Below are 27,605 nucleotides of genomic sequence, written 5' to 3' on the forward strand. Positions count from 1 at the left end.
CTGGTCTCCCTTCTGCTGGCTGAAGGGAGCCCCCCTCTTCCCAGCGGTGCCTGGAGGCCGCATCTGCCTGGTGTGGGGCGGCCTCTGTGGCAGTGGCCCTCCCCGTGGGTGATGGCCTCTAGTGGGGGGCCCTGGCCAGCCTGGGGGGCCGAGGCAGGCTGGTCTTGTGCCTGTGGGGCTGGGGGTGAGGCAGCCTTGCTGGAGGGGTCCCTGCCCCAGGCTCCTCCCTCCACACTTGCACAGGACCCAGCTGGCTCCTCCCCCTGCTCCCACTGGGGGCTGGGCCCGGTCTGGGGAGGGGTGGGGTGGCACTGGCCCTTTAAGGCCCATTGCGCATGCTCCCCGCCACCTGCCCTGCTCTCGGCGGCCATCTTGGGTGAGGGCCAGGACCCGGCCGGGTCGAAGACCACGGAGATGGGCGGCTAGAGCGGCGCGCGCGCCCTCCGCAGCCGCGTTGCTAAGCAACGCCCCGGAAGCTCGGTTTGCTCCTGCTCTGCGTGCGCGCGCTTCGCCGCCGCCATGTTGGTCTCTGGCGGCTGAAGCCGGCGCGCCCGGAGTCCGTCCACGGCCGCCTCTGATTGGCCGCGGCGGAGGAGCCGCGCCCACTGGGGGGCCGGGCCCAGTCGACGGGCGAGGAAGCGGCAGCAGCGCGGAGCCGCCGGGGAGGTGAGCGGGGCGCAGTGGGAGGGAGGTCTCGCTGGGGGGCCGCCGGGCCTCGAGGGGGTCGGAGAGCCGAGAGCTCCAGGAGGGGGCGCTCCGGTGGGAAGCGGTGGGAGGGCGTGGCGGGCCTGGTGCTCGGGGGCCTCACGAGGCCTGGTCTGCGGAGGAAGAGGTCGGGGCGCCTCTCCGGGACCCCCGCGGGCCTCCGAGCCTCGCCAGCCGCAGGAGGACAGGAGAAGAGCCCCGCCGGGTCAGGCAGAGGCCGCTCCCGTCCGGCTTCCTTGTCTGACCGGCCCGCCAGACGCCCGGGGAGCGCACGAGGCAGGGCAGGAAGGACCGCAAAGGCGTCGCGCAGCTGCCGCCCACCCGCAGAGGTTCTGCCTCCAGAAACTTGTCCAGTCCCCTTTAAAGGCGTCCAGGCCAGGCGCCATCTCCACACCCCGTGGCAAGGAGTTCCACAGACCAACCGCACGCTGAGTAAAGTCCAGCTTCCTGTATCTCACAGCGGCCCACCAAATGCCCCAGGGAGCACACCAGATAACAAGAGACCTGCAAGGCCTCCTGGGAATTGTAGTTAAGAACATAAGAACAGCCCCACTGGATCAGGCCAGAGGCCCATCTAGTCCAGCTTCCTGTATCTCACAGCGGCCCACCAAATGCCCCAGGGAGCACACCAGCCAACAAGACCTGCAAGGCCTCCTGGGAATTGTAGTTTAAGAACATAAGAACAGCCCCACTGGATCAGGCCATAGGCCCATCTAGTCCAGCTTCCTGTATCTCACAGCGGCCCACCAAATGCCCCAGGGAGCACAGCAGATCACAAGAGACCTCATCCTGGTGCCCTCCCTTGCATCTGGCATTCTGACATAACCCATTTCTAAAATCAGGAGGTTGCGCATACGCATCATGGCTTGTAACCCGTAATGGATTTTTCCTCCAGAAACTTGTCCAATCTCCTTTTAAAGGCGTCCGGGCCAGACGCCATCACCACATCCTGTGGCAAGGAGTTCCACAGACCGACCACACGCTGAGTAAAGAAATATTTTCTTTTGTCTGTCCTAACTCTCCCATCACTCAATTTGAGTGGATGTCCCCTGGTTCTGGTGTTATGTGAGAGTGTAAAGAGCATCTCTCTATCCACTCTGTCCATTCCCTGCATAATTTTGTATGTCTCAATCATGTCCCCCCTCAAGCGTCTCTTTTCTAGGCTGAAGAGGCCCAAACGCCGTAGCCTTTCCTGATAAGGAAGGTGCCCCAGCCCCGTCATAATCTCAGTCGCTCTCTTTTGCACCTTTTCCATTTCCACTATGTCTTTTTTGAGATGCGGCGACCAGAACTGGACACAATACTCCAGGTGTGGCCTTACCATCGATTTGTGCAACGGCATTATAATACTAGCCGTTTTGTTCTCAATACCCTTCCTAATGATCCCAAGCATAGAATTGGCCTTCTTCACTGCCGCCGCACATTGGGTCGACACTTTCATCGACCTGTCCACCACCACCCCAAGATCTCTCTCCTGATCTGTCACAGACAGCTCAGAACCCATCAGCCTATATCTAAAGTTTTGATTTTTTGCCCCAATGTGCATGACTTTACACTTACTGACATTGAAGCGCATCTGCCATTTTGCTGCCCATTCTGCCAGTCTGGAGAGATCCTTCTGGAGCTCCTCACAATCACTTCTGGTCTTCACCACTCGGAAAAGTTTGGTGTCGTCTGCAAACTTAGCCACTTCACTGCTCAACCCTGTCTCCAGGTCATTTATGAAGAGGTTGAAAAGCACCGGTCCCAGGACAGATCCTTGGGGCACACCGCTTTTCACCCCTCTCCATTGTGAAAATTGCCCATTGACACCCACTCTCTGCTTCCTGGCCTCCAACCAGTTCTCAATCCACGAGAGGACCTGTCCTCTAATTCCCTGACTGTGGAGTTTTTTCAGTAGCCTTTGGTGAGGGACCGTGTCAAACGCCTTCTGAAAGTCCAGATATATAATGTCCACGGGTTCTCCCGCATCCACATGCCTGTTGACCTTTTCAAAGAATTCTATAAGGTTCGTGAGGCAAGACTTACCCTTACAGAAGCCATGCTGACTCTCCCTCAGCAAGGCCTGTTCGTCTATGTGTTTTGAGATTCTATCTTTGATGATAGAATCATCAAAGACACCTGTCTGTCTGTGAGGGGAGCAGCCCCCTGGGGTTGAAGCGGCGGGTGGGGGGGTCCTGCTGAGCGCTTGAGCGCCCCCCCCTCTGCTGCCACAGCGAGCCTCCTCCCCAGGCCCTGTGCACTGCTTGGCCACCTCCACCCCCTGCACGTCCCATGCCCAGGTGCTCAGCCACCACCTGGATGCCTGACTGCTGGGAACCTGCCTTTGCCGTCCTGGACACTGACCCATGGAGAGGGCTGCGGAGTCCTCCCCTGCAGCCGACGTGTGGCCCACCTGCGGCAGTCCGTTGGCTGCCTACTGGGGACAGAGGGATGTGCAGCCCCCGAGTGGGCCGCAGCGTGTGCAGGTGGGTGGAGCTGGCAGCCTGGTGTGGCTTGGACAGGAGGGATTGTTTTCCTGGGGTGGGAGAGGTTGTGCTGCTGCGGCTGGATGCGGGAGCCTGCTCTGTAAAGCCCCCTCCTCGAAACAAGCTGCCGGCTTTGTTGGTCTGACCCTGAGTGGGACGCGACAGTAAATGCAGCCACACCGCTCTGTGCAGCGGAAGGCGCCATCTGTGAACGCGGCTCCCAGGATCGGTGCCTGTCTTCCGGCTGCCCTGGCCTGACTGGGTGTCTGCATCGTTCCTTCTTCCGCTCTCCGTTCCTGTGTACGCTCTCTTGGGGGTGAAGTCCCACTGGATGCAGCGGGACTTACTTCTGAGTAGACACGCATAGCCTTGTGCTTGCAGTTTTGCTGTTTAGCCTGCACCAGGCACGTGTGTGGATTCTGGACAGCTGAGATGAGGTGCTTGTTGCCAGCTTGCCGGGCATCTCCCTGAGGTTTTGTGGGATTTTGCGCTCGGACTCGCCGTGACCTCAGAGCCCCTGGTAATAGGATGCTTCGGTCAAGGATTTGCGCTGGTGCCCTTTAATTCTGCGCCACGCGTGGTGACCTTGCTCAGAATGGGGGGCTGAAACTTGAAGAGGAGCTGCGGGCCTCCCCCAACCAGTCGCCCTGGGAAATAATCTGGGCCGTGTCACCAGATGAAGGGATGTTGGAAATGGGGGGGGAGGAGAGCTGGCTCTCCCACATTCCTTTTGGCCATGTGGGGACGAGTCCAGAATTAAAATTAGAAGTGCTGCTCTGCTCTCCAGCTTGCTTGACCTCCTAGCGTCCCTCCTGAGCCCTGTGCGGAGTGAGAGAGACCGCTGGCCAGCTGGCCCTCTCCTGGACAGCGCCCAGCCCTTGTTGTTGTCTTTTCCTTCATTGGCTCAAGAAGCACGTTCAGGCAGAGTTGCAGCTCCTTATAAACACTGGCTTGGCTGACCTGTGGGAGGGGGACAAAGGCCCCTTTCCTCTAGTGGCTTCTTCGCATTTGCATTGGCAGCCTGCGTAAGCGCAGGCCGCTTGAGGCTGGAACTAGCGAGTGCGAATACAGAAAGGCGAAGGAAATTGCGCCCGAACGCAGGCAGTGGGGCAGGAGAGTCCACGCGGGGGCAAGCACTGCCGCTCTGGAGTGGCCGGAGCTCGCTTGCGGTCAAGTCTGTAAGTTCCTGGCCACCTGTGTGCCGTTGCCCTTCCTGCCCAGACTGCAGACTCTAGGCAGGCCATTTGTGAAGGTGGCGGACTAGGAACAGGCAGGCCCAGTGAGGGCCTTGCAGCTGCATCCAGGCCTGGTCTTCAGCTGCAGTAAGGCAGCCTGGGATGTCTGCCTCCCACTTCTTTCCATGGAAGAGTCCGTTCTGTATGCGCAGCAAGTGTTCGGAAGTGGCCCCCGGCCTGTAGACTGAAATGATCTACTCTGGTCTACTGAGTGAGTCCAGCCGTGGGGATGGGACGGGACAGGCAGGTGGCCTCTCCTCGGTCTTCAGCCTTCCCTCTCTAAAGGCCTCTCGCCATTTCCTGGGAGGCCTTCCTGTGTGCTTCTGGGAGGCCAGGTGGTGTGTTTCGCCTGATCTTCCAGCCTGCGTGAGCACTGCCCACCTGAACGCGATAATGTTTCCATAGCTGACGAAGAGCAAATATTGTTCTCGGGAACAGCCACAGCTCAGTGGGCCCAGGTGCTCAAGGGAGAGCTGTAGTCCTGGGGTGGTTTTTGCAGCTGCCTGTGAAGTTCCCAGTCCTCAGGATGGTGGAGCAAAACCTGAAGCCACGTTTGTTGTTTGCTTTGGGAAGGCCTCTTAGAGGATGCAGAAGGGATGAGCTGCAGTGAGCTGGGACTGAGGCGCTGCTGGCGGCCGTGCTCCCCCACCCGTTCATCACGAGATGGCACTGTTAAGAACATTTCTATACCGCTTGTGAACAGGAGCCGTTTACTGAGCGGTTTGTATCGTTAAATCAGTAGGTGGTTCCCTCTCCCCCAAGGGGCTCGCAGTCTAAAAAGATAATACGGAATCCAATCTGTTCTCCTGTTTTGCAGAAAGTGGCGGATTTGCAAGACTGAAGATTCTGCAGGGCCTGAACTCGACATGAATGGAAGACGGGCTCTTCGGCCGCCCACACCTTCCTCTGCAGTGTGTGTTCTTTGAAAGGTGCCGCTGAGCCTCTTCTGCTCCATCCCGCTCCCCCTTGCCCGATTCCCCTCTACAGCCAGCAGCCATCCCTGCATCTGGGGTGGTGAATCGTACAAGCAATGAAGCTTCTTTCGTCTGCCCCGGGCCTCGTGCCGCGCAGTGTCAGGGGCTGATCCTGGTACGAGGAGAAGAGGAAAAACCTTCCTCTTGATCTGCACCACTTTGATAAGCTTTTGGTCCCCCTGAGGGTTGGCGCTCTTCCTCACAGGGAAAAGTGCTTCAGTCACGCGGCGGTGCTTTCTGGCACCTCTCGAAGCCGCACAGGTGAGCCTGGCAAATGGAGCCCTGCCTGGCTTTTGGCAACCTGCTGAAGAGCCATAGTCAAGAAGGCTGGCAGGATGGAGGCCTGGCTGCCTTCCCAGCACACGGGCAGGTCGTCTGGAGGAGCCGGTTTAGGCTGCACAGTCAGCGTCCGCCACTTCCTCTAGTTCGGCAACTTCTGCGGCTGCAGGAACTGTGAGGCAAGGCTCCGGGGCTCTTGCAGAAGCCAGAGATGAGCTGGCTGGGTGATGACAGCCACTTTCTCTGTCTCGGGGCACACGCAAAAAACCCCCAAAACACAAATAGCCAGCGTGCTCATTTTTTCCCCCCTTGGGATCTGTCAATCTGATCTCAGTTCCCCAAAAGGGGAGGCAGCGATTCTGAGTCTGCTCCGGCAGTCCTGCCTCCATGACCCTGCCCAGAACAGTGAGTTGCTCAGGCCGCAGCCTGCCTGACGATGTAGTCTAAGCACATCTGCAGAGGTGTCTCTTATTCGGCCTGATTGCTCTTTCCACCATGAGGTGGTGATCTGCCCCGGCACAGATCCTTGTTTGCACACACCCGCTCCAGTCGTGTCTCTGGGTTCTTGCCCTCCCACCCAAAGGCTGGGGCTGCTCTGAATAGTGGAGGGATCAAGCAAGACCCTCTTGATGAGTTATAAGTGTGCCTAATCAGTTGAAAGTGATTGGGCAGCAGATCTTAAGAAATCTGGTTTTCGACCAAAACTTCAACCGTGGTGGGTGTGGGAAAGCTTAGAGGAAGTTTTCCTCTCTTCTAGTTGGATGCCAGCCATACTTGGAGCACTTGAATTTGTTTTTAAGATGAGTAGAGGTTCAGGGGAAGCACTTGCCCTGCTCTTAGGGGTGGCGGTGGCCTGCTTGCTGGTTCCAGAGCCCCTTGGCGTTTGTCAGGACCTGCTGAGTGGCTTCCGGGCAGGAGGAAACTGCTCCTGAGGAGTCCTCCACGTGCCAGGCACTCAGGCTCTCCCTCCTCCTCCCCAGGGGCCGCGGCCATGGAGGACAAGCGCAACATCCAGATCATCGAGTGGGAGCACCTGGACAAGCGGAAGTTCTACGTCTTTGGTGTCTGCATGACCATGATGATCCGGGTCAGCGTCTACCCCTTCACGCTCATCCGGACACGACTGCAGGTCCAGAAGGGGAAGAGCCTCTACAACGGGACCTTTGACGCCTTCGTGAAGATTCTGCGCGCGGAGGGGGCGGCCGGGCTGTATCGCGGCTTCCTGGTCAACACCTTCACGCTCATCTCGGGCCAGTGCTACGTGACCACCTACGAGCTCACCCGCAAGTACGTCTCCCGCTACAACAACAACAACGCCGTGAAGTCGCTGGTGGCCGGCGGGTCGGCCTCCCTGGTGGCCCAGAGCATCACGGTGCCCATCGACGTGGTCTCCCAGCACCTGATGATGCAGCGCAAGGGCGAGAGCATGGGCCGCTTCCGGGTGCAGCAGGCCGCCGACGGCAAGCGGCTCCTGGTCTTTGGCCAGACGCGGGACATCATTGCGCAGATCTTCCGGGCCGACGGACTGCGGGGCTTCTACCGGGGCTACGTGGCCTCCCTGCTCACCTATATTCCCAACAGTGCCGTCTGGTGGCCCTTCTACCACTTCTACGCAGGTAGGTGCGCTCGGGACGGCTCCGGGCTCCCGCAGCCTCCAGCGCTTGTTGTCAGGGACTGGCAGCCTGCAGGCCTCCTGTTCTCAGGTGATGTCCTGGAGGTGTGTCGCTGCCGGAGCAGCACCAGAGTCCCGCTCAGAGTGGGTCGGGCCTGTGCTCCCAGGCCAAGTGAGCACTTGGGTGCCTGAGCTGAGCTGGCCGCCGGCAAAGGCACTAAAGCAGTTCTTAGACTTCGTACCGCTGCAGCCCACCTTGTCTTCCACACCGAGTCAGGACCCAATGCTCACTGTCTGCCGGAAGACATTAATGGGAGTCCTGGGAGTGCCTGTTGGGGAGCTGGTGCTGTTTCTGTCCCTGCTGCCCAGGAGAAGGGCCTTCCCTGGGAGAGTCGGGCGTAGGAGGGCCTTGCTGGTCTCTCTGATTCAAGAGGCCGTGCAGGCTTTTGGCCTTGTTCCGGGTCATCCAAGCTGTGCTGTCTCTGGCTGCAGGTGAGGTCACATGAACACTCTCTGTGTGTAGAAACCTTAAGGAGGTGACGCCAGAACCCTGCAGTGTGACACTGAGCTTTCAGGGTGCAAGGGCCGTTTCTCGGTGCATGCTGAATCTAGACGCGTGCAGAAGCACCTCTCGGCCCAGGCAGGGCTGGGGAAACGCTGCCCGGAGCCCCCGAGAGCAGACGAGGCTGAGGTGGGTGGAGCTGCCGGGTCTGTCTGCGGGGCAGCCTTCCCTGGCCGACGCGTCTTTTCCCCGGGTGCACTTTCAGTCGTGCAGGTCTGTGCTGGAGTATTTCCGCCAACCCTTTTTCAAGGTCTGCTCTTGGAGGCGGCCTGCCTGTGTCCGCGAAAGAAGCTCCTCCCCCTTCCTCCCAGCCGGCACCCCTAGCTTGGCCCTTTCTCCCGTTCCAGAACAGCTCTCCAGCCTGACGCCCAAGGACTGCCCGCACCTGCTCCTGCAAGCCATCTCCGGACCGCTGGCGGCCGCAACGGCCTCCACCCTCACCAACCCCATGGACGTCATCCGGGCCCGTGTGCAGGTACGAGTGCCCTCCCCTGGCAGCGAGAGCCCGACCTTCCCTGGCTGGTCCGTGGTGCTTTGCAGGATTGGTCCCTGACTCGCCTGTTGCTTGCAGGGAGCGCTCCCCACACTGGCCTCCCCCTTCCATCCAGCAGAGGCTTCTCTTCACGCTCAGCAGTCTGTTGGCAGAGCCCTGTGTGCTGAAGGCTCTGGCTTCGCTTTGGGGCTGAGGGGGCTGTCACGGGAAGGACTGCTTCTGTCTGCCTGAGGCTTGCAGAGCTCTGCCTGCGAGTCTGGCCATAGCCCCTGACCCAGGCTGCCTGGAGGGGAGCCCAGCACACGGCATCCCCCATGTGTTTTACTTTAGATTGTGAGCCTGACGGCAGGGGAGTGGAGCAGGAACAGTTGTGTGGTGTACGATGGATCGTGGGGGTTTTGACTGCGGCAGCATCAGCTGTTCCACCGGCCGCTCTCTCTCTTCTGCTTGCACTGCTGACGCTGTGGCTTTTCTCCCCCCGTCAGGTGGAAGGCAAGAGCTCCATCATCCTGACCTTCAAGCAGCTGCTGGCAGAGGAGGGTCCCTGGGGGCTGACCAAGGGCCTGTCTGCCCGCATCATCTCTGCCACCCCGTCGACCATCGTCATTGTAGTGGGCTACGAGACCCTGAAGAAGCTGAGCCTCCGCCCTGAGCTGGTGGACTCCCGGCACTGGTAGGGTTGCTGCTGGGGAGAGGGAGATGAACACCTCTGGGACCTCCTGGCCACGGAGGGCCACGAAGGCAGCGGAAGGGCTGCTGAAGATCATGTCACGTGCCGGGGGTGACTGGAGGGCCGCCTGGCGCACGCAGGGGGACAGTGGAGCGCGAGCTTCAGGGGTCCTCCTTCCTAGTCCAGCCTGAAACGAGGCGCAGCACCTACTGTAGTCGAGACCACCCACCAGCGCCACCTTCCACCTGTTTGCACATGAGTGAGGCCTGGCACTGCCCCCAGGCCCCGTCCTGTTTCCCCCGGGCCCTTTCTTCAGTTAAAAGACCTGACGGTTGGAGCAAAGTAACCAGTTCTCAGAACAGACCCCCTGGATCCTTTTGTTTTCCAAAAAACCACCTGCCAAATTCCCACGCTTCCCGCTGGAGCCCCTGCCGGACACTCAGCCTCTCGCCACAAGAAGTCAGGAAAGAACTTTGCACAAAACTCCTCCCGTTTCCAGAGCTCCTAAAAAGCGAAGGGGGAGAAACCTGCCAGTCCCAGGACGTCCTGGCGAGACCTGCGCCCTTCAGCTCCCCTCTCTTGTAGGTCGTCAGAAATGAACTTGCCAATCCGCGAGGAGCGGGGGGTTTTCTCTGTCTCTGCAAGACATCCCAGCAAGTAGCGGGGGGTTTTCTTTTGCGTGTGTCAAAAGTGACTCTGAAGAAGGCCCCTTACAAGACTGCAGCAGTTGTGATGCACAGTTGTGTGTGTATGTACATCTCTCTCTCTTCCAGGAGAGGAGATAGAATCTTCCCTAGAGAGGAGAGGGCGCACCAGTCTGTTCTGTGGTCCTTGCAGATGTGAGCCCTGCCCCCAAATCCTTCCCTTCCCACTTTTTCCCTTTAAGCACAAACAATTCTGATGACCTCTCCCTCTGGTGGAACTTCACCAGAGTTGCTGAAATACTTTGTACAGTACTACTCTGTTTGGTTTCCTTGTACAAATAACATGGGGAGGCAGAACGGGAGCACTTCAGGTGTTTGAGGGGGAGGCCCCTGGGCGCTTTAGCTCATCCTGCGCCAGTCAGTCCGGCCTGCAGGCCTTCTGCAGATCTGGCTGTGCCTTTGAAGAAATCCCGGTCAGTTCCTGTTGCCTAGAAAGTGCGTTGGGCTGCTGGACCAGTAAGACGGGCCTGCCCTGGGGTTCTTTCCAGGCTGTCCTCCCCTCCAAATACTGACACTGCCTTTCCAAATTTCAACTCTGGTGCTTGTTCTGCTTCTCCTCTTTTCCCCTGATCTTCTGCACACGTGAAACTGTGGTAGTTTGTGGAAGGTCATCGTGGGGCAGGGGCTGCATCCCCCGCTCTCGAGTGCTGAGGGAGAGCTCTGAAAGCATTTCTGACCAACTGCGTGGGGGTGACTCTACCCTTTGATTCTGGTATTTGCAGCAAGCAACAGGCATGTCCACACGCGTGCACCTGCACAAGTGCCATAGTTGAGAAGCGATGGGGCCTTATATGGCCCTCCTAGTCCTCGAGGGCCCTTGTCTGAGCAGCCAGAAACACAGACCGTGGAACGTGGTGTTTGGTGTGTGGTGGATGCCAGAAACCACATATGTGGGCCGGACCCTCATTCTCTGGTCTTGCTTTTCCTCATTATTGCCATCTGAAGCTGCACACCCCAGACTGGTTTGTGTGTCTATTCCAAACCTGGACAGCCCACATTCCCCCCCCCCCCTTTAGCTTCTCAGCAGCAAAGTAGAAGGGGGGAAGGTGATTCCAGTTGATCTTGAAGCAGTCATGAGGCCCTCACCATTCAGAGATGTCCCATGTACCCAGATCTTGGTGACGAGGCAGAGGCATGTCTCGGCTGTATCGCTTCAAGGGCTGACATGAAGGAATGCTCCATAACCCCCAAAATATGTGTTTATAGAGCCTTGCATGTCAAAATGTAACATGCAAAGGAGAAGTGTAGCCTGGCCAAGAGTGCAGGCATTTTTCTGCGGAGGTGCCTTCAGTCAGGTCGGTCCCCGCCTACGGCCTGAAGAGGTGCAGCCCCAGGCACCCATTGACCACCCCAGCAGAATTGATCTCAGGAAGCCGTGGTTATTAACTACTTGTGGAAAAAAGGTGTTGTGCATGGAGGGGTGGGGGGAGCCAACGTGAATCCAGGGTCTGCCCATCTACCGGGTTGAGGAGGGGGTGAATTCCAAACGGTCCCTGATACTCAGTGCCTGCTCTCTCGGTGTGGAGTTTGAATGTATTTGTGTACATTAAAACCGGTTTCAATTTTGCACTGTAAGTCTTTAAGTGTAATTAAAATTTTTATTATTTATTTGACCTCTTTCCTGGTGGATCTTGGTTTTGCTTGTAGATCTGGAAGCAAAGAACTTTGCTCTGCTGGGTGCTGGGTCAGGACCAGTGACTTCCCCTGCGGCTCCTGGGGGAGCGTGAAGGGAAGCTGAACGGTGGGCTGGCTTCCTCGGAAGACATGCTGCATCCCCCCAGCGCGTCCCTTTTTGTGCCACCAGCTCTTTCCCTGACAGTTTCCTTCTGTTAGGCTGCAGGGTCTAATTCTGAGGCTGCTTTCCGCAGGGAATGAAAAGGACCTGTCCAAGGCTGCTGCCAGCAGAGGGTGGGAGGCAGCTCCCCCAGGGCCCCTGGCGCTCCCTCCCCCTGCAGGGGTGTGGGGGGGTGCAGCCCGCTCCCCTGTGCCTGGGTACAGGGGGGCAGCCACCCTGCCTGGCGGAGAGTCCCCCTCCCCTGTGCCACGGGGTGTGGGGGGGGCGCAGCCTCAGAGGACAGCCAAGATGTGCTGCAGTGGCGTGTAGAGCTGGCCACGGATGCTGCGCAGCTGACCTGCCCACGCATGTTGAAGCTGTAGCCAGACTCGATGTAAATGTTAGGGATATCAATGTTACGGAGCCATTGGGGAACAGTGATCATGCTGCAATCCGTTTCGACATGCACGTCGGGGGAAGAATACCGGGCAAATCTCTCACAAAAACCCTTGACTTCCGACGGGCCGACTTCCCTCAAATGAGGAGGCTGGTTAGGAGGTTGAAAGGGAGGGTAAAAAGAGTCCAATCCCTCCAGAGTGCATGGAGGCTGCTTAAAACAACAGTAATAGAGGCCCAGCAGAGGTGTATACCGCAAAGAAAGAAGGGTTCCACTAAATCCAGGAGAGTGCCCGCATGGCTAACCAGCCAAGTAAGAGAGGCTGTGAAGGGCAAGGAAGCCCTTCCGGAAATGGAAGTCTTGCCCTAATGAGGAGAATAAAAAGGAACATAAACTGTGGCAAAAGAAATGTAAGAAGGTGATAGGGGAGGCCAAGCGAGACTATGAGGAACGCATGGCCAGCAACATTAAGGGGAATAATAAAAGCTTCTTCAAATATGTTAGAAGCAGGAAACCCGCCAGAGAAGCGGTTGGCCCTCTGGATGGTGAGGGAGGGAAAGGGGAGATAAAAGGAGACTTAGAGATGGCAGAGAAATTAAATGAGTTCTTTGCATCTGTCTTCACGGCAGAAGACCTCGGGCAGATACCGCTGCCCGAACGGCCCCTCCTAACCGAGGAGTTAAGTCAGATAGAGGTTAAAAGAGAAGATGTTTCAGACCTCATTGATAAATTAAAGATCAATAAGTCACCGGGCCCTGATGGCATCCACCCAAGGGTTATTAAGGAATTGAAGAATGAAGTTGCAGATCTCTTGACTAAGGTATGCAACTTGTCCCTCGAACCGGCCACGGTGCCAGAAGATTGGAGGATAGCAAATGCCACGCCTATTTTTAAAAAGGGAAAGAGGGGGGACCCGGGAAACTATAGGCCGGTCAGCCTAACATCTATACCGGGTAAGATGGTGGAATGCCTCATCAAAGATAGGATCTCAAAACACATAGACGAACAGGCCTTGCTGAGGGAGAGTCAGCATGGCTTCTGTAAGGGTAAGTCTTGCCTCACAAACCTCGTAGAATTCTTTGAAAAGGCATGTGGATGCAGGGACTTGTAGTTAATTTTTACTGAAGCACAAGGTGCATGCGCTCCGCCTCCGCGCAAAGGCGCTTCTGGGACATGTAGTTAATTTTTGCTGAAGCACAGAGCACATGCGCCCCGCCTCCGCGCAATGCGCTCCTGGGACATGTAGTTAATTTTTTGCTGACGCACATGGCGCATGCGCTAGTTTTTCGCGCAATGCGCTCCTGGGACATGTAGTTAACTTTTGCTGAAGCACAGAGCGCATATGCTTGATTTTCGCGCAATGCTCTCCTGGGACATGTAGTTAATTTTTGCTGAAGCACAGAGCGCATGCGCCCCGCCTCCGCCCCAGGCACTTCTGGGACATGTAGTTAATTTTTACTGAAGCACAAAGCGCATGCGCTCCGCTTTCGCGCAAGTCGCTGCTGGGACATGTAGTTAATTTTTGCTGGAGTACACAGCGCATGCGCCTCTCCTCTTTGTCCGGCTCGGCTCGTGCGGGCACGCCGCGGCCAGTCAGGCGCCGCCTCCGCGTGACGTCACCCGTGCGCGTGGCCGGGCCTCGGCCAATGGGGCGAGCCGGTTTCGAATCCGCGGCTCGAGATGGCGGCGGCGGCGGCGGCAGCGGCGGGCAGGGAGGACGCGGAGCCCGATCGGGCGCGGCTCTTCAGCCTGGTCGCCGACACCTTCCTGGAGAAGATCAGCGAGGCCGGCAGGTGAGCGGCTGCCTCGGAGTTCTCGCGACACTTCGGCCGGTGCTGTTCTGGCCGGTGGGCGGGGCGGCGGCGGGAGCCCCGCGCGGCCTGGCCGGACCTCTCGCGAGACTTGGGCGGAAATCGCGCGAGATTTGGGCTGGCGTGCCTGCGCCCCTCCTGGCTGCTCGCTGGGGGCTTCGCTGCATCCTGTGGCAGGGAGTTCCACAGGCCGGTGCTGGCAGAGCCGGTGCAGCAGCCCTTCAGTGCGCAGAGACCAGGACTTCGGAGCACCTGCAGAGCTCGCTGCCCTCCCCCCGAAGTGGGCCCCGCTGGTCCTGGCGTCCTTGGCAGGGCTGCCGGCCCAGCTTCCTGCACCTCCTGGGGCGCCCTGGTGCCCCCACGCCCGGCACGCAGACTCGGCCTGCCTCTGAGGCCGGACGTGCACGTGCCGTGGGGCTGGCGCCTGTGGCGAAGATTCCTTCCACCCCTTGGCGGGTCCCTTTCAAAGACACCCAGGTGGCAGGGGGTTCCACAGGCCACACACACGCTGCGTGTTTCGACTGCCCAGCCTATCTCTTTCCCTTGACAGCTACCGGAGGTTTGCCAGCTGTTACAGCCGGTTCTACAGAGCGCAGCCTGAGCTCACCAGGTGCATCTACGATCAGTTCATGGGCCGGCTGCAGGCTTCCTTCCGGGTAAGTGCAAACGAGCCTCATGTCTTCTGAAAGGGGGGGCGAAGGGTTTCGCTTTCCAGGCACGGCTACCAGCTTGGTCCCGCCCCCGTCACCGAAGAAGCAAGACGTGAGGAGGCCGTGAAGCTTTGCAATGGGAATGACGGGGGGTGTTTTGTCTTCTGCGCCAACGTCAGAGACGCTAAACGACAGTTGTGCCATCGCACGAAAACGCCAGTGGGGGAAGGGCACGTACGGAGCCAGTTCAGACCACGGCTGGGTGTTGCCTGAGTGTGTGTCTGCCTTCCTCTGTTGTGTCAGGGTACAGCAGTCGGATCTCAGCTTCTGAATCTGGCTGGCAGGCAGGAGTGTCTTGCTGTGAGGGAGTTGTGGGGGCAGAGGAGGGAGTGGCTCCTCTGGGTCGAGGCTGGACTCTGGATCCGGTTTGTAGCTTGGAGTGGAGTGATAAATGAGGCTTTCTGTACCCCCCCCCCCCGTGTTTCCCCCCTCGCTTTCCTAGCGTAACAGGAATGAACAAAAAAGGACGTGAACAAAGTAAAGAGCAGGTGGTTTTGATCAGGGAAAGGAGGAACGGAGGACCCTTTGCCATCCTGCTCCAGAACAGCTTGCAGTGGAGCTGCCCTGTTGTGTTGTGACTGGTGCTTTTCTTCCTGCTGCAGGAGGAGATCCAGGAGCTGAAGCAAGAAGGGAATCTGGAGGCCCTCTTTGGAACACTAGACAAGCTGGTGGAGGAAGCCAAGGACAGGGAGACGCCTGCCTGGTATGGAGTGGAACATTTGGCAGGAGAGCTGCTCTCCTGGACCGGCCCAGCTGCCTCTCCCTTCTGTGGTTGAGAGGCTTCTAGGAAGCCTCTCTTTGTACCCTGCAACCCGTCCCCGCCTCCAGCCCTGCTGGCTGAGCAGAGACGCCCCTCTGCAAGGGGGCTTCTCTCTTGGATTGCGCTGGGGACAGCAGCTGCCGCCTTTCATCCCAGGAGGGCATCTTCTCCTCCAGCAGCTGCTGGCTGGTGTCTTCTTGTTGCTGAGATCCCACTGAGAAGGGAGAACCTCCGTTCACTGATCTTGCTGTACTGTAGTCTCTCAGTAACTGCGGTTCTGGGCTCCCTTGTGGATACTGATATTCATGGGTACTGGATTTCTTTTTTGAAAATGTTTTAAAACAGTGCATCCCAAACATTTTAGCACCGGGACCTACTTTTTAAAATGACAATTTGCCTTGACCCATGTAGATTTACTAGACAAAAATGTTATTTGGAAAGAAATAATATTTTATTAATAATAATAAATAAATTAATAATAAGCAATGTCCTGTGATCCTGATATTGATAGAGAATTTACATAAAGAGTTGTGTACGTGCGCGTGCATTTGCTAGACTCTCCCTAGAAATGGAGTTCAAGAAATTTTCCCCCAAAACTTATTCTAGGGTACCCAGAAGGTCAAACTAGAGAGCAGTGTGTGTGTGTGTGTGTGTGTGTATCTATAGTTGCCTGTTTAATGTAGAGTTGTCACATTTCCCCAAATGCAATCACAAACCAAGAGAGCACCCAATCTAATATATTAAAAATAAAACATACATTGAAATGAATGGGGATCTATCTGAAATTGGCTCGTGACCCACCTAGTTGGTCCTGACCCACAGTCTGAGAAATGCTGCCTAAGCCAGTTGTGCGTTCTGCAAAGTAAGGTTTCTTCAATCTCTTTGGATTGTACCGCAAGTCCGTGTTGTTACGTGACCCCCAAGCACGAGAAAGCAGCTGGCGTCATCGCTGAGCGGGCTGCTTCTGCTGTGTTAGTGAGCTGGTGCTCACTCTTGCGGTGTCTGTTGGCTTTAGGCGCCCGAGTGGGATGCCGGAGGAAGATGTTCGCAGCGCCGTCGTGCCCTATCTCCTAAAGCAGCACAGATTCCTCCAGAAGTCCCTGAAAGAGAAGGAGGAGGTGAACGCCAGGCTGGCAGAGACTGTGCTGGCCGGCCGGAAGAGAATCGCAGACCTGCAAGAGGAGATCCAGAAGCGCAGGGCAGCCTGGCAGGTCAGTGCAATCCAGGAAATAAGGCCAAGGAGGTTGGATCTTTTGGATTGCCAACACTGCCTGCGGTGGCTCTCTGGGCTTCTGGTAGTGAAGGGTCTGGAGATGCTGCCAGGTGCCAAACTGGGGCGGGGGAGGGGCTTCCGGCTCTCTCACTGAGCTAGATCCTTCTCCAACACAGTCTGTTTCCTCCTTGGGCCGGGAGATGGCTTTGTGGAATAAAAGAATGCCACCCTGTGGTGCAGAGAGATATAACATCCTGGTTGTTGGCATCCTTCAGTCTCAGAAGAGTATGGTATTGCGTTCTGAGTGGTGGTTCTGGAACAGAGTGTCCTCTCCAGTGCGCAAAGCCTGGGTAGGGTAGATATGGAGGATAGACTGTTACTCATGCAGCAAATCCCCCCTCTCCACATCGCTGAAATGGTCCAATGGAAAGGCAGAGGCCAATACGGTTGGTTCCAGCGGCGTCGCAGGAGTTGCCAGAACGTGACTGTGTCCAGCCATGAACTGCCTCAGGGACTCCGGCTCCGGATTTTGCCTTGAGGTTGACTCCTGAAGCCTTTTCCATAACTGGATGTAGCCACAAGGCAGTGGAGGTTTGGGATCGGAGTTTTCCTTCTCTCAGATGAGCTGCCTTCCCAGGCTGACGAGTCCCATCTACCCGGTGGCTGTTTAGTCGCCTCTTACGACAAGTACAGCCAAACCAAGGGCCTATTCTTATCCCCCAGGGGTTCTAGGGGTTCTAGACAGTTTGGAATTGTGGTCACTGGTCACCTGCCCGGAGAAGACATGGGAGTCACTGCGATGAGCTGCCCTGAGAAAGTGGAGGCGGACTGCGGAGGTCAGCTGCCGAGAATGAGTAACCGCCTGGCTGCTTTGTAACTACTCCTGCAGGAAGCTTGGAAGACACATGAGCTCTGCAGCAAAAAAGATGATGACCGCACTGTGAAGGGAAACAGGGACTTCTGAGTTCCCGTAGAAAAGTAATTGTAGAAGCGGGGGGGAGGTGTGTGTGTAATTGCCTGCCTTTGTGAAGCCCCTTAGGTCTGGAACACTCTCATTCCTTGTGAGGAGTCAGTGAGAAAGGCAGTATCGAAATGCTGTAAAATAATAATTACTTACTGGTGTCCTTCCCCCCACCAGGCAATTGCACAGGAGGGCCGAGAGATTGCAGACTCGCTTGAGGAGCTCCAGGGAGACTCGGCTGGCTTCCAGCAAAGGGACCCTTTTCTTCCTGAGGAGAGACGCTGAAGAGGTGCAGTGGGTTAGAATCTCAGTGCAGGGCCTGCTGCTCCTCCGATCCAGTGCCTTCTGAGGAACTTTGGCCAGGCAGAGGCCTGCAGCAGCCTGCAACCCAGCCAGGCCTTCTTGGTTCCAGCAAAGGACTCTGGGTTGTGCCTGGGGGGCCGTGCCCCTGCGAACCGCCTGCCTGCTTGTGCCTCTCACTTCTGACTGGGGGTTGGAGGTCCACGTCCTGTTCTCTTCTTTCCAGCTGCTTCCGGGTCTCTTTGTTTTGTAGACTGATATCTTGGTTCCTCTGGTGTCTCTTCTGCAGATTCTTGACTGGCTCAGCCTTTGTCCCCCCAAGAATTTTTCCACAAGCTGAGGGGTTTGCCAGAAGAGGATCTGGGTTCCAGACTCCCACACAATCTTCCTCCTTGCCTCAGTGCCTTGCAGGCCTCAGGAGCTGGAAGGAGGGAGGAAGGCCCCACTCATTAGAGGTTGCTGTGTGACCAGTGTTACTGGGACGCTTCTGAGGCTTCCTGAAGTTTGAATGGGAGTCCACGATGTGTCGTGCGGGCAGGTTTTCGTGGAACACCTTGATACACTCATTGCTGCCATGCTGGGATGTTCTAGGGTTGCCTCAGAGGTGAGACCCAACAGTGGCATGACCAGTGTGTGCATTTGGAAGCATTGCAGCCTGCCAGATCAGGCAAGAGGCTCCCCTCCAGCATCCTGTTTCCCACAGTGCCCCCCTAGTTGTCCCAGGGAAGACCCACTCTGCTGTTGCTCTCCAGCAATGGTACTCGGGGGTGGGGGCGTGACAGGTTTCAAGTTGGATTTGCCAGGGTCTCTCAAAGACGGGCCTTCCCTGAAGCACCACGTTGAGGTTGGGAAGAGAGGCTTTGTCTCTCCTGACCTCCTGTTTCCAATTAGAGGCAACATGGTGTTTGGCTGCACAGCTGACCCAGTTACCGATCTTTCCTCCTTTTCTGTAAACACAAATTCCTTGATTACACTATAAATGCAGAGCAGGGTGCCAGGCAGCGATCTTGGCCGGGCCCTGCCACGTTCTCCGTGGCCAACAGTGGGCAGTCTGGGCTGCCAAGGAGCACCGCTGGCTGCCTCCAGATGCTGTCGGCTCTTTCCTGGACAGGCCGGTGATTTAGGGCTTTGGGAGTTGGCAAGGCCACTGGGGACTTAAGCAGCACGTAGGAGACAAGCGGCTGCTCCTCTTCCTGCCACAAACTCAGGGACCTTCCGTAGCGAGTAAACAGAGGGTGAGGAGTTGAAACGAGCCTCCATTTGAAGGCTGCCTTCGACGTGCTGCCTGCTGTGCCCCAAAAGTTGAAGTTGCGCATCCAGGCAGCGCAAACTGCACTCCGCAAGCTGAACGGCTGGACGTGTGTGTGCCACGAAAACTGGCTCAGCTTACATTTGTACTCAGCATATTTGTCTGTGTTTATTTGAGAATTGTCTACCACGGCAAACAAAGTAAAAGCAATTTTATAAGAACCATAAATGTGTTGTGTTTTAATGTACTAATTAGCTGCTTCGTATGCGGGGGTGTAAATTTTAAACAAATGGTCAGCAAAATGAGGAGCGTGGCAGGACACTGACAAATATTAATCGGATGAATAAAACAGTTTAGTAGAGGCTTGAAAGGCCTGGGGGGGGGACGGCCATGCAGGCCTCTCTGGAGGGCCTCTGGAGGGGGCGTTATCACTGCGAAGACCCTTGCTGTGAGTGCCCAACCTTCAGAAGGGCCTCTGAAAAAGACCTCGGCACACAGGCAGGTTTGCATGTGAGAAGCTGGTCCAGGGCAGGAAGACGTCCTCCCAACCCGGGACTTTATTCTGTCCCCTGTTGATCTCTCTGCAGGCAGCAGTTCTGTGTGCTCCGTCCTTGGAGAGGCGAGGAGCCTGTTTTCCGTCTTCCTTTGGGATACACTACAGGCGAGTAAGGATTTGTGCTCCTTTCTCTTCTTAAAAGGGATGACCTGCGGTGTAGAGCAGCACCCAGCAGAGGCCTTCTCTTTCCAAAGGCTCATTCTCTTTCCGCATATCGGCCTGGGAGTAGTCCCTGCTGAACAGTCAGACTTGGATCTCAATTCTATGCTTGTCTACTCAGAAGTAAGTCCCATTGTCTTCAGTGGGGCTTACTCTCAGGGAAGTATGCCTACTTTGCTGCCTTTCTTCTGTGTAAACATGCAGGGGCTCAGACCCTACTCCTACCCAACTTTCCAGCACTGAGGCAGCTGTGCACTGCATCTTGTGGGGAGGCGGTCACAGAGGCCTTCTCAAGGTATTGAGCTCGGGGCTGCGTTGTGGCTGCACTGCTGCTGGAAATTTGGGCAGGATTGGGCCCTCACACTCTCATATACTTCTTTGAGAGAGAGAGTGTGATACTTCAACTGTGTTTTTTTCTGTTTTTCTACATTAGGTTTAAACTAGTGGCACCTACTCCAAGAGTTTGGAATGACCTGAGCTGGAGGTAGTGAAATGGAGTCTCTTCAAAGTTTCAAAGCAGGCTCTGTGGCAGGAGGAAGGAGGACCTCTGCAATTTGAACAGGTGAGCTACCTGGGGTGGGGGTGGGGGGGTACAGCGGTGCTTTCCACAGAACTAGGGCTATTTGGGGGGAAGAAGGGAGGCTTGTTTAATCCAATGTGGGCATAAGATCTCTAAAGAAAGGTTTTGACGGGACAGCCCCCCGAATCTCAGTCAAGCAGCCTCAACAGCAACGATGGGACCTCCATGAAGAAGGGCGGGCAGAGTCGTGTGGGCAGTGCCAAGCAATAACTGGACTTGTGCAGCAGCTGTGGGGGGCCTGAGGAAAGCTTTCTCTTGGCCCCGACCTTTCCGTCTGCTCTTTGGGGAGAATGCCGGCCTCACAGACCTGCTGCAAGGGCTGCTGGGTGGAGAAATGTGGGGGCTTTTCTTGTCCTGCAACACAACCGTTGCTTTCCTCAGGCTGGAGAGTCTTGTTGCTCACCACTGCACCTGACCCAGGAGGGGCCTTCCTTGTCCCGTGGCCCCCACGCAACAGTTGCCCAGCAAACGTGGCACTAGGTGGCCTGGCTTGGCAGGTTTCTCCACGGACGCTCCTGCCAGCAATTTGGGCCGGAGGCAGAGCGGGGCCCTGGTCGGCGCCACTTCCGTCCCAGCTCTGGAGGCTGTCCCGTGTCTCCGGAGCTCCGCAGCAAGCTTGGCCTGACAGGGTGCCATCTTGAGGGGGAAGAGAGCGGCTGTAGCCAGGCCCAATTGCACCCTTGGGCTTCCCGTGGTCCTCACTGTCCCTGCAGACAGGAAGCTCTGACAGCAGGAAAAATCTCTGCAGCTGTTCAGTAATTATGGGCTGTGGTGAGCTGATCTTGATCTGGACTCGTCTCTCAAATGAGAAACAACAAGCCTTACGTGGAAGGCACTTCCGGGCGCCAAATGGCACTTTGGGAACCGGGACACACACACAACACAGCCCCCTGTGTGCATCTGCACACACGAGCTGCGATCACGCACAGGTGTGCTGTGAAACACTCCTGGAGCACCACAGCCAGCTGAGACTTGGCCATCATCTGGTCCATCTTCCTCAGTCCAAGCAGCTGCTGCAGCCTCCCTGACCGGGGGGGGGGGGATCCAGCCTCTGCTTAGAAGTTGCCAATGGGGAAGAACCCCCCTTCCTCGCTGCATGAGGCAGGCTTCCAGTGCTCTCAGGCTGGGGTGACACAGAGCCCCGGTTTGAGCACCTCGGGCGTAAGAGTTAATCTCTCCTCAAGGGAGGACTCAGGAGTGTGGAGCAATTCCTGCAAGTGCTCTTGATGCCCCTCAGTGCAGTCAGCCCAGCACTGTTGCACTGTACACTTCCTCTGGGCGTGGGTGGGGGGTTGTGGCTGCATCGTGCTGCTGTCTCGTGTTTGGCTTGCAGTCCACTGGAGACACTCAGGTCCTTCTTCACACGTGCCGAGCCAGGTTTCCCCGTCCCGTGCTCCGGCCCTCGGATTCCTTGCACCTCCAGCCTGTCTCTGGGCCCGATGACCAGCCTGCCCAGGTGATTTTGCTTTCCTCCGGGCTGCTGGCTTCACCCTGACTTCGTGTCACCAGCAAAACCGCTAAACATTTGTTCTGCTCCCACACCCAGGATCACTGGTGAAAACACCGATCAGCCCAGGGCCTGCGATGCCCTCCAGTGAACTGGTTTCCCCTCCTCCTGATTGTGCTTCTCAAATCAGGGCTGCCATTAGGGTTTGGCAGCCTTCCTCCGAAACAGGCGGGCTCCGAAATAGTCCTGGCACCCGTACCTGGCGCTCTGCCCCTCCTGTGGTTGCTGCTGCTAAGCCAAGGGCTGCCTGGAAAGTATAAATGGGCAGCAGGGATTTCAGAGGGGACACAAAGCAAGCAGTCGAGGGAGAAGCATCCGCGAACGCCGTAGCTGCAGCAGACAACATGAAGACGCTAATCCTGGTCGGCTTCCTGACGGTGGCCGTGCTGTGCCTTTGCCAGGGAGGTGAGTTGGGGTGCAGGAAGGCCCTGCTCTGTGCTGCTTACTGGGGCGTGCCACGGGGGAGATCCTGCCTGCCTTGTGGGCTCTCCTCGGGCCGCCATCAGCTAGTCTGTTAAGAGCAGCAGGCGGGCTTGCTGCTTTGCCTCCCCGAGGCAGGGGCTGTCCGAGAGAGCAAGGGTCTCCCCCTCCCCAGGACCGGGAAGAGTGGTGCAGGGTCCCAAAACGGAAGGAGTGTTCGGAGTGAAGGTAGCAGCGGACTCCGACCGGCTCCAGCTTGGTGCAGTACTTTGGCTCCGGCCGGCAGGGTCTGAGGCTGAGTCCTGTCTCCCAGCCAGAGACTGAAGTGCACGGATGAGAGAAGGCAAGAGCAGCAGGTGCCCTTCCCCCCCCCCCGGCCACCGCTTCTTGCTGGTCTGTCTGGGAGCAAACCTGAAGCTGCAAGTGAGGCCATCAGAGCTTTAGATGACGGGGGATTTCACCATCCAGAAAGTCGCCAGGAAGGGCTCAACCAGAGCCTCTGGCCTCCCATCTCACAGTCCGCCAACCCCATTTCCTTTTCCCGTCCCAGTGACTCGATGCATTCCTGACTCAGCCCTCAGCTGGAATCAAAGCGCAGTGTTGGACTTGAGGGCTAGCAACATGGCTTTGTTCTGAAATGGAGGCTGAGCTCAGTGGGAGTGATGCTGAACTGCGTGCCCAGGACCCAACTCTGCCCTGCCAGTCTTTCCTTGAGGAGGGCTGTGAGGGGCGAGAGAGCGCTCATCACCCTTCTTTCTTGCTTGTTTCCAGATGACTCTGCTCACTCCAACAGCGCCGCTGACTCGCCCAGCTCTGAAGGTCAGCCACTTCTCCTTTTTCCATTTCCTGGCTTCAGGGAAGGGCGGGGGGTGGGGTCCCTGACAGCCTCTCCTTCACTCTGTGATTGACGTTCTGCCCAGTGTAGTTGGCCTTAAAATGGGGTGAGACAAATCCCTGCAGCTGGTGGATGGTGGCTGACCAGAACAACTAGCCTGATCCTCCACCTCCAGGGGCAGTCTACCTCAGTACACCAGGTGCTGTGTGTGGGGCAAAGAGAGGGGAGGGTCATGGCCTACATGCCTCCTCGCCTATCGGTATTCCATTCATATTCTTATTAATAAGAATATTTATTAGCAACTTTTCCACTGTAGTCCTCAAAGCACTTTACGTACATACTAAATAAAATAAATCAAGAAACGGCTCCAGCGTGGAGCAGGTGGGAATGGCAACCTGGAGGGAGCAGGAAGAGGCCCACCTGCTAACTGTCTGACAGCTTTCCTCTTTTCCTGACAGCTTTCATCTCCAGGCGAGACAGCGCTGAAGTGGTGAAGCGCAACAAGAGGCACTATGGCAGGTGAGCACAAACGCCTGGGCAGTCTGGGACGTGGGGACTGTGGAGTGGACTTCCAGTGGATGCCTTTAAAGGGGGATGGGACGGATAATGGGGGGAAAGCCCATCGCAGGGGACAAGGCAGGACACTACCTCCTGACTCTAGCAATAGGCTCTCTCTGACCTGCAAGGGATGGCCGCAGGATGCAGGTCTCTCGTTGTCTTGTCTGCTCCCTGAGGCATCTGGTGGACCACTGTGAGAGGCAGGAGTGGACTAGATGGGCCTTTGGCCTGATCCAGCAGGGCTCTTCTTCTGTTGAGGAGTGCAACGGCCCTGATGTCATCAGGCTGCCTTCTGCATCTCTCTTGATCTTTTCCTCCATAGTGGTTTTCTCCCCATGTCCTCCTATTTTCTGCCTCCCTCCCACAGCACAGCCCAGCTGTCTCCATGTAGACACATCCTGTGCCTGTGAAATTCTTATGTGCCCCAAGGAGAGGGCTCCTCAGAGCCAAACAAAAAGTGCTGTGTCCCCCCAGCCACGCCTCTGCTCTCTTGCAGGTTCTATGACATCATCGCTGCTGGCTTTGCCCCTCCTCCATCCCGCACACCGGACCCCCTCGAGCCCTACAGAGAGACCTGCGAGTACAACCCATCCTGCGATGAGTTGGCTGACCATATTGGTTTCCACGAAGCCTATCGGAGGTACTATGGGCCTCTGCCATGATGTCCCCCGTCCAAGCCAGCACTTCCCAGGAGGGAACAAAGGATGGTGGACGGAGGGCAGCCGCTGGGCGACTCGGCTGGAGCTGCTGCTGCTGCGTGCAATTCCTCCTCTCCACGGTCCGGGGCTGTCCACATCCTGGAGGACTCCCCTGAGCAGCTTCTGCTTGTAGCCAGCACCAGACCTCTGCTTTCTGATTGCCTCTGTAAGATGGTCTACAAAGAATATATATATATGTAATAAAATATTCCTTAAAAGACTATTTTTTCTCCAGTGCCTGAGCAAAGAGCAATAGTTGTTGGGGGGGGGGGGTGTACAGAGCCACAGTCCCCCTTAGCCAGCAGTGCACCCTCTACCCTATTCCTCGGATTTGGAAAGGGGGCGAGGGGTGGAGGGAGGACAGTCACTCGAGCCCAGTCTCCTCCTCCACACTTGCTCCCCCACCTCCACTCCTCTCTTCCTGCTCAGATATGCCTGACAGGAGTTCTGTGTATTTGTCCTCTGGGCTCTGCCCTCTTCCTGAGCCTCCAGGCCAAATCATAAAAGGAGGAGTGAACACTGGCAGGCTCCACCAATTGGTATACAAAGGTTCAGTTTTAGCAGCAACTGTTACCCTGCAGATGCCCGCTCTCGTCTCATCTCGGAAGCTAAGCAGGGTCAGGCCTGGTTAGTACTTGGATGGGAGACTGCCTGGGAATACCGGGCGCTGCAGGCTTATACCAGGGGTGTCCAAACTCTTTGGCAGGAGGGCCACATCATCTCTCTGACACTGTGTTGGGGGCCGGGGGAAAAAGACTTAATTTATATTTAAAATTTGAATAAATTTACATAAATTAATATATTAGAAATTGAACTTCTATGAATCAATGAAGGTCTTGCAATAGCTCAAGGCCTATAAAAGGCCTTGCGCAAAGCAAGGCCGGTCTTTTCTTCGCTGCCACTGCTGCATCACAAATGTGAAACAGCAAGTAGTGGAGGGAGCCCTCACCCTACAGCTCATGCAAGAGGTTGAACAGTCACCTTATGCTGAGAGCACTTGTGTCAGGCAAGCATGGGCTCCAGCAAGTCTCTGGAGGGTCAGAGTCTCATTGGAGTCTGGCGGCTCCCCGCGGGCCGCAAGTGGCCCCTGGGCCAGGGTTTGGGCACCCCTGTCTTATACCATAGTCTTTCGAGACTGAAGGTTGCCAACTAGTTCGGTTTTATTTCCATCAGGTGTTATCATGAATAAGGGTACTATCAAAGTAAGCAAGGGGGCGCCACTACGTGAGGTTTTTACGGGGCTTCTGCGCCTTCATCAGCTCCCCCCATCCCACGTTCCACTTCTGTGTCGTCATTTTGCAAGCACTGGGTGAAGAAGCCCTGGTCTTCCCAACTGGTTCTGAGACAAAGTCCTGAAGATTTGGGCCAGCAGCCTTCCCTCCTGGGGGCACCAGCCACTCCTTGCTCAGTCGTAATTGCCAAGGGGGCAAAAGAGCTTCCCGAGTGGAGGGGTGCGATGTGGATGTGGGGGGCCTCTGGCCACGCTGCCTTTTGTACGCGCCTCTGAGCCAGTTGAACCAGCCTTGGAAGCTTTGGCTGTAGCATCAGACTTCTGAGTTAGAAGCTGCAGGCTGGAGGTGATGCCTCACCGTTCTAGCTAGTCAGAGGGAAGATGCACGTCTGGGTCTGTGCCAACTCTAGTCTAAACTAACCATTCGGAGTCTCTGCCCCAGTGGGATGCCAGGGCAGAATCACGAGCTCCCCTGCAGCAGGGGATTATGGGGCAGGCATCATGTGAGCAAAATGACCCCCCCCACTCTGTCTTGTACAGTGCCATTCCTCTCCTGATGTGGGGAACCGTCATATACTATGTTTGGGGCAAATACTGTGCATCCCGGACACTGCAGGAGGGGCAGCCCCCACTACACCCCCAGAAGTTCAGCCTGCCCTCTTTGTGGAATGTCAAGCTGGGCCCCAAAGACAGCAACGGGGTCTCTAAACAGTCTCAAGTTGCTCCGTCTGCCTTCTGGCTTCAGCAGCCCCCCAGACTGCATTTCTGGTCCTTGCTCCCACACGGTGTTTCATGGGGCACCTCCTGTCACTTGGGGGGGCCCAGCGGCAGCCCGTGTCTTCCTGGCTGGGAGGCTCAGGGTGAGGCTGTTCAGGTTGGTGACGAAGGTTTCCCAGCCCTGCCGGAGGCTGCGCTGCACCTGCTGGAGAGGGGGACACAAGCCAGGGGGAGAGTCAGGGGGCTTTGGGGCCAGTTGTACTGTATGTAGCTTAGGGAAGAGAAGGCTGGGGGGGGGCAGGACAGCGATCCACGCATCTGAAGGGCTGTTGTGCAGAGGGAGGGCTCACTCACTCTGCTGCTCCCGAGGGCAGGACCAGAACCAATGGGTTGAAACTACAGTGATGTAAATGGAGACTGGATACAAGGAAGAACTTCCTAATGGGCAGAGCTGCCTGGCACTGGCACAGTCTGCCTTGCGCTGCGGAGGGCTCTCCCTCGTGGGAGGTTTTCAGGCAGAAGCTGGACAGCCCCGTCAGGAATGCCTGCAGTGCACAGGGGTTGGACTAGCTGACCTCCAGGACCCCTTCCGACTCTCACAGGCTTTGACTGCCTTCCTCGCCTCGTTCTCCTGAACGTGTTAATGCCCCACAGACGGCATGGCAGCCTCCCTCACACTCCCTTAGCCTCAGTGCCCTGAAATTCTCTGGGAGTCGTAGCTGAGTGATCACACAGGCTCAGCAGGTGAGCTCCGATGACTAGATCCATTTATTCAGGAGCCTCAGCGAGTCAGGGGTCCAGCCCCCAAGCTGGAGTCCTGTAAGCAAGGCTACAGCCCTTCCCCAAGCCTGGCTGCGCACACATGACCTGTGCCAAGACACAGGATCAGGGCCACTGAGGTTCTTCTCTGTGTGATGTGCCTGCCTGGCATTACTGCTGGTTCAGTTGACATTTTAATCTCATTGGTCTGGCTTGAGCTGCTTGTCTCTTTCAGCAGACAAAGTCTTTCTTGCCAAGTCACCGTGATGGCCGAGGACTAGGGCTGGCGTTGGGTCTCGGAGCACCAGGAGGCTTTGGGAACATGATGCAGGCCGGCCAGCCGGGAGTTCTGAACTGCCCTGGCACAGGCGTGCCCAGAGTGTCCTCCAGTGTGCCTCTCTGGGAAGACAAGAAACCTCTCCCTTTTCCAGCGTGGAGAGAAGCTCCAGAGACTTGGGACCAGCCAGCTTCTCTGGTGTCCTGCAAAATTACTGAACCCCAAAGGCAGAAACCCCCTAAAAGTACCCCCCAAAAGCACAGATCATTCCCATCACGTTTCCGGAGTGAGCAGCCTTGCGCCCAACCGAGTGCCTCAGAGCTGGCCCTGCTCCTGCCCTTGACTCCCTCAGACTGGGCTGCCTTATCTGCCTGCCCAACAGATAAGTGTTATACTTCACCTGCTGATTCTGGCAGGTTGTTCTACTGGTC

The 27,605-nt window shown here is 56.8% G+C and overlaps 3 protein-coding genes across 5 annotated transcripts; all 3 read left to right on the top strand.

Annotated features, from left to right (window-relative positions):
- The first annotated feature begins 605 nt into the window (after positions 1 to 605).
- Positions 606 to 11,315, top strand: LOC136635112 (solute carrier family 25 member 44). Of its 3 annotated transcripts, XM_066610223.1 has the most exons (6): positions 618 to 666; positions 4,982 to 5,128; positions 5,226 to 5,337; positions 6,642 to 7,277; positions 8,183 to 8,310; positions 8,814 to 11,315. In XM_066610223.1, the coding sequence occupies exons 4-6, from the start codon at positions 6,653 to 6,655 to the stop codon at positions 9,003 to 9,005; spliced, it is 945 nt and encodes a 314-aa protein (XP_066466320.1). In that variant the 5' UTR covers positions 618 to 666; positions 4,982 to 5,128; positions 5,226 to 5,337; positions 6,642 to 6,652; the 3' UTR covers positions 9,006 to 11,315. The 3 variants fall into 3 exon arrangements, with proteins under 3 accessions (XP_066466318.1, XP_066466320.1, XP_066466321.1); XM_066610221.1 differs by lacking the exon at positions 4,982 to 5,128 and having other exon boundaries at positions 606 to 666; XM_066610224.1 differs by lacking the exons at positions 618 to 666; positions 4,982 to 5,128; positions 5,226 to 5,337 and adding an exon at positions 5,418 to 5,497.
- Positions 11,316 to 13,535: 2,220 nt separating this feature from the next.
- On the top strand, positions 13,536 to 19,408 carry PMF1 (polyamine modulated factor 1). Its single transcript, XM_066610290.1, has 5 exons — positions 13,536 to 13,666; positions 14,235 to 14,340; positions 14,997 to 15,097; positions 16,170 to 16,365; positions 17,506 to 19,408. Exons 1-5 carry the CDS (start codon positions 13,554 to 13,556, stop codon positions 17,611 to 17,613), a joined length of 624 nt encoding a protein of 207 aa, XP_066466387.1. The 5' UTR covers positions 13,536 to 13,553; the 3' UTR covers positions 17,614 to 19,408.
- Positions 19,409 to 20,195: 787 nt separating this feature from the next.
- Positions 20,196 to 24,369, top strand: BGLAP (bone gamma-carboxyglutamate protein). Its single transcript, XM_066610291.1, has 5 exons — positions 20,196 to 21,628; positions 21,719 to 22,084; positions 22,871 to 22,918; positions 23,393 to 23,453; positions 23,989 to 24,369. Exons 2-5 carry the CDS (start codon positions 21,940 to 21,942, stop codon positions 24,152 to 24,154), a joined length of 420 nt encoding a protein of 139 aa, XP_066466388.1. The 5' UTR covers positions 20,196 to 21,628; positions 21,719 to 21,939; the 3' UTR covers positions 24,155 to 24,369.
- The last annotated feature ends 3,236 nt before the right edge of the window (positions 24,370 to 27,605 follow it).

This window comes from Tiliqua scincoides, chromosome 15, assembly GCF_035046505.1.
Source record: "Tiliqua scincoides isolate rTilSci1 chromosome 15, rTilSci1.hap2, whole genome shotgun sequence".
NCBI classification, from domain to species: domain Eukaryota; kingdom Metazoa; phylum Chordata; class Lepidosauria; order Squamata; family Scincidae; genus Tiliqua; species Tiliqua scincoides.

Coding starts and splice junctions, on each gene's coding strand:
- LOC136635112 (XM_066610221.1), top strand. CDS start 6,653: ATGGAGGACAAGCGCAACATCCAGATCATCGAGTGGGAGCACCTGGAC. Junction 7,278..8,182: donor CTTCTACCACTTCTACGCAG/GTAGGTGCGCTC, acceptor CTCCCGTTCCAG/AACAGCTCTCCAGCCTGACG. Junction 8,311..8,813: donor TCATCCGGGCCCGTGTGCAG/GTACGAGTGCCC, acceptor TCCCCCCGTCAG/GTGGAAGGCAAGAGCTCCAT.
- PMF1 (XM_066610290.1), top strand. CDS start 13,554: ATGGCGGCGGCGGCGGCGGCAGCGGCGGGCAGGGAGGACGCGGAGCCC. Junction 14,341..14,996: donor GGCTGCAGGCTTCCTTCCGG/GTAAGTGCAAAC, acceptor TTCCTGCTGCAG/GAGGAGATCCAGGAGCTGAA. Junction 15,098..16,169: donor GACAGGGAGACGCCTGCCTG/GTATGGAGTGGA, acceptor TGTTGGCTTTAG/GCGCCCGAGTGGGATGCCGG.
- BGLAP (XM_066610291.1), top strand. CDS start 21,940: ATGGGCAGCAGGGATTTCAGAGGGGACACAAAGCAAGCAGTCGAGGGA. Junction 22,085..22,870: donor GCTGTGCCTTTGCCAGGGAG/GTGAGTTGGGGT, acceptor GCTTGTTTCCAG/ATGACTCTGCTCACTCCAAC. Junction 22,919..23,392: donor TGACTCGCCCAGCTCTGAAG/GTCAGCCACTTC, acceptor TTTTCCTGACAG/CTTTCATCTCCAGGCGAGAC.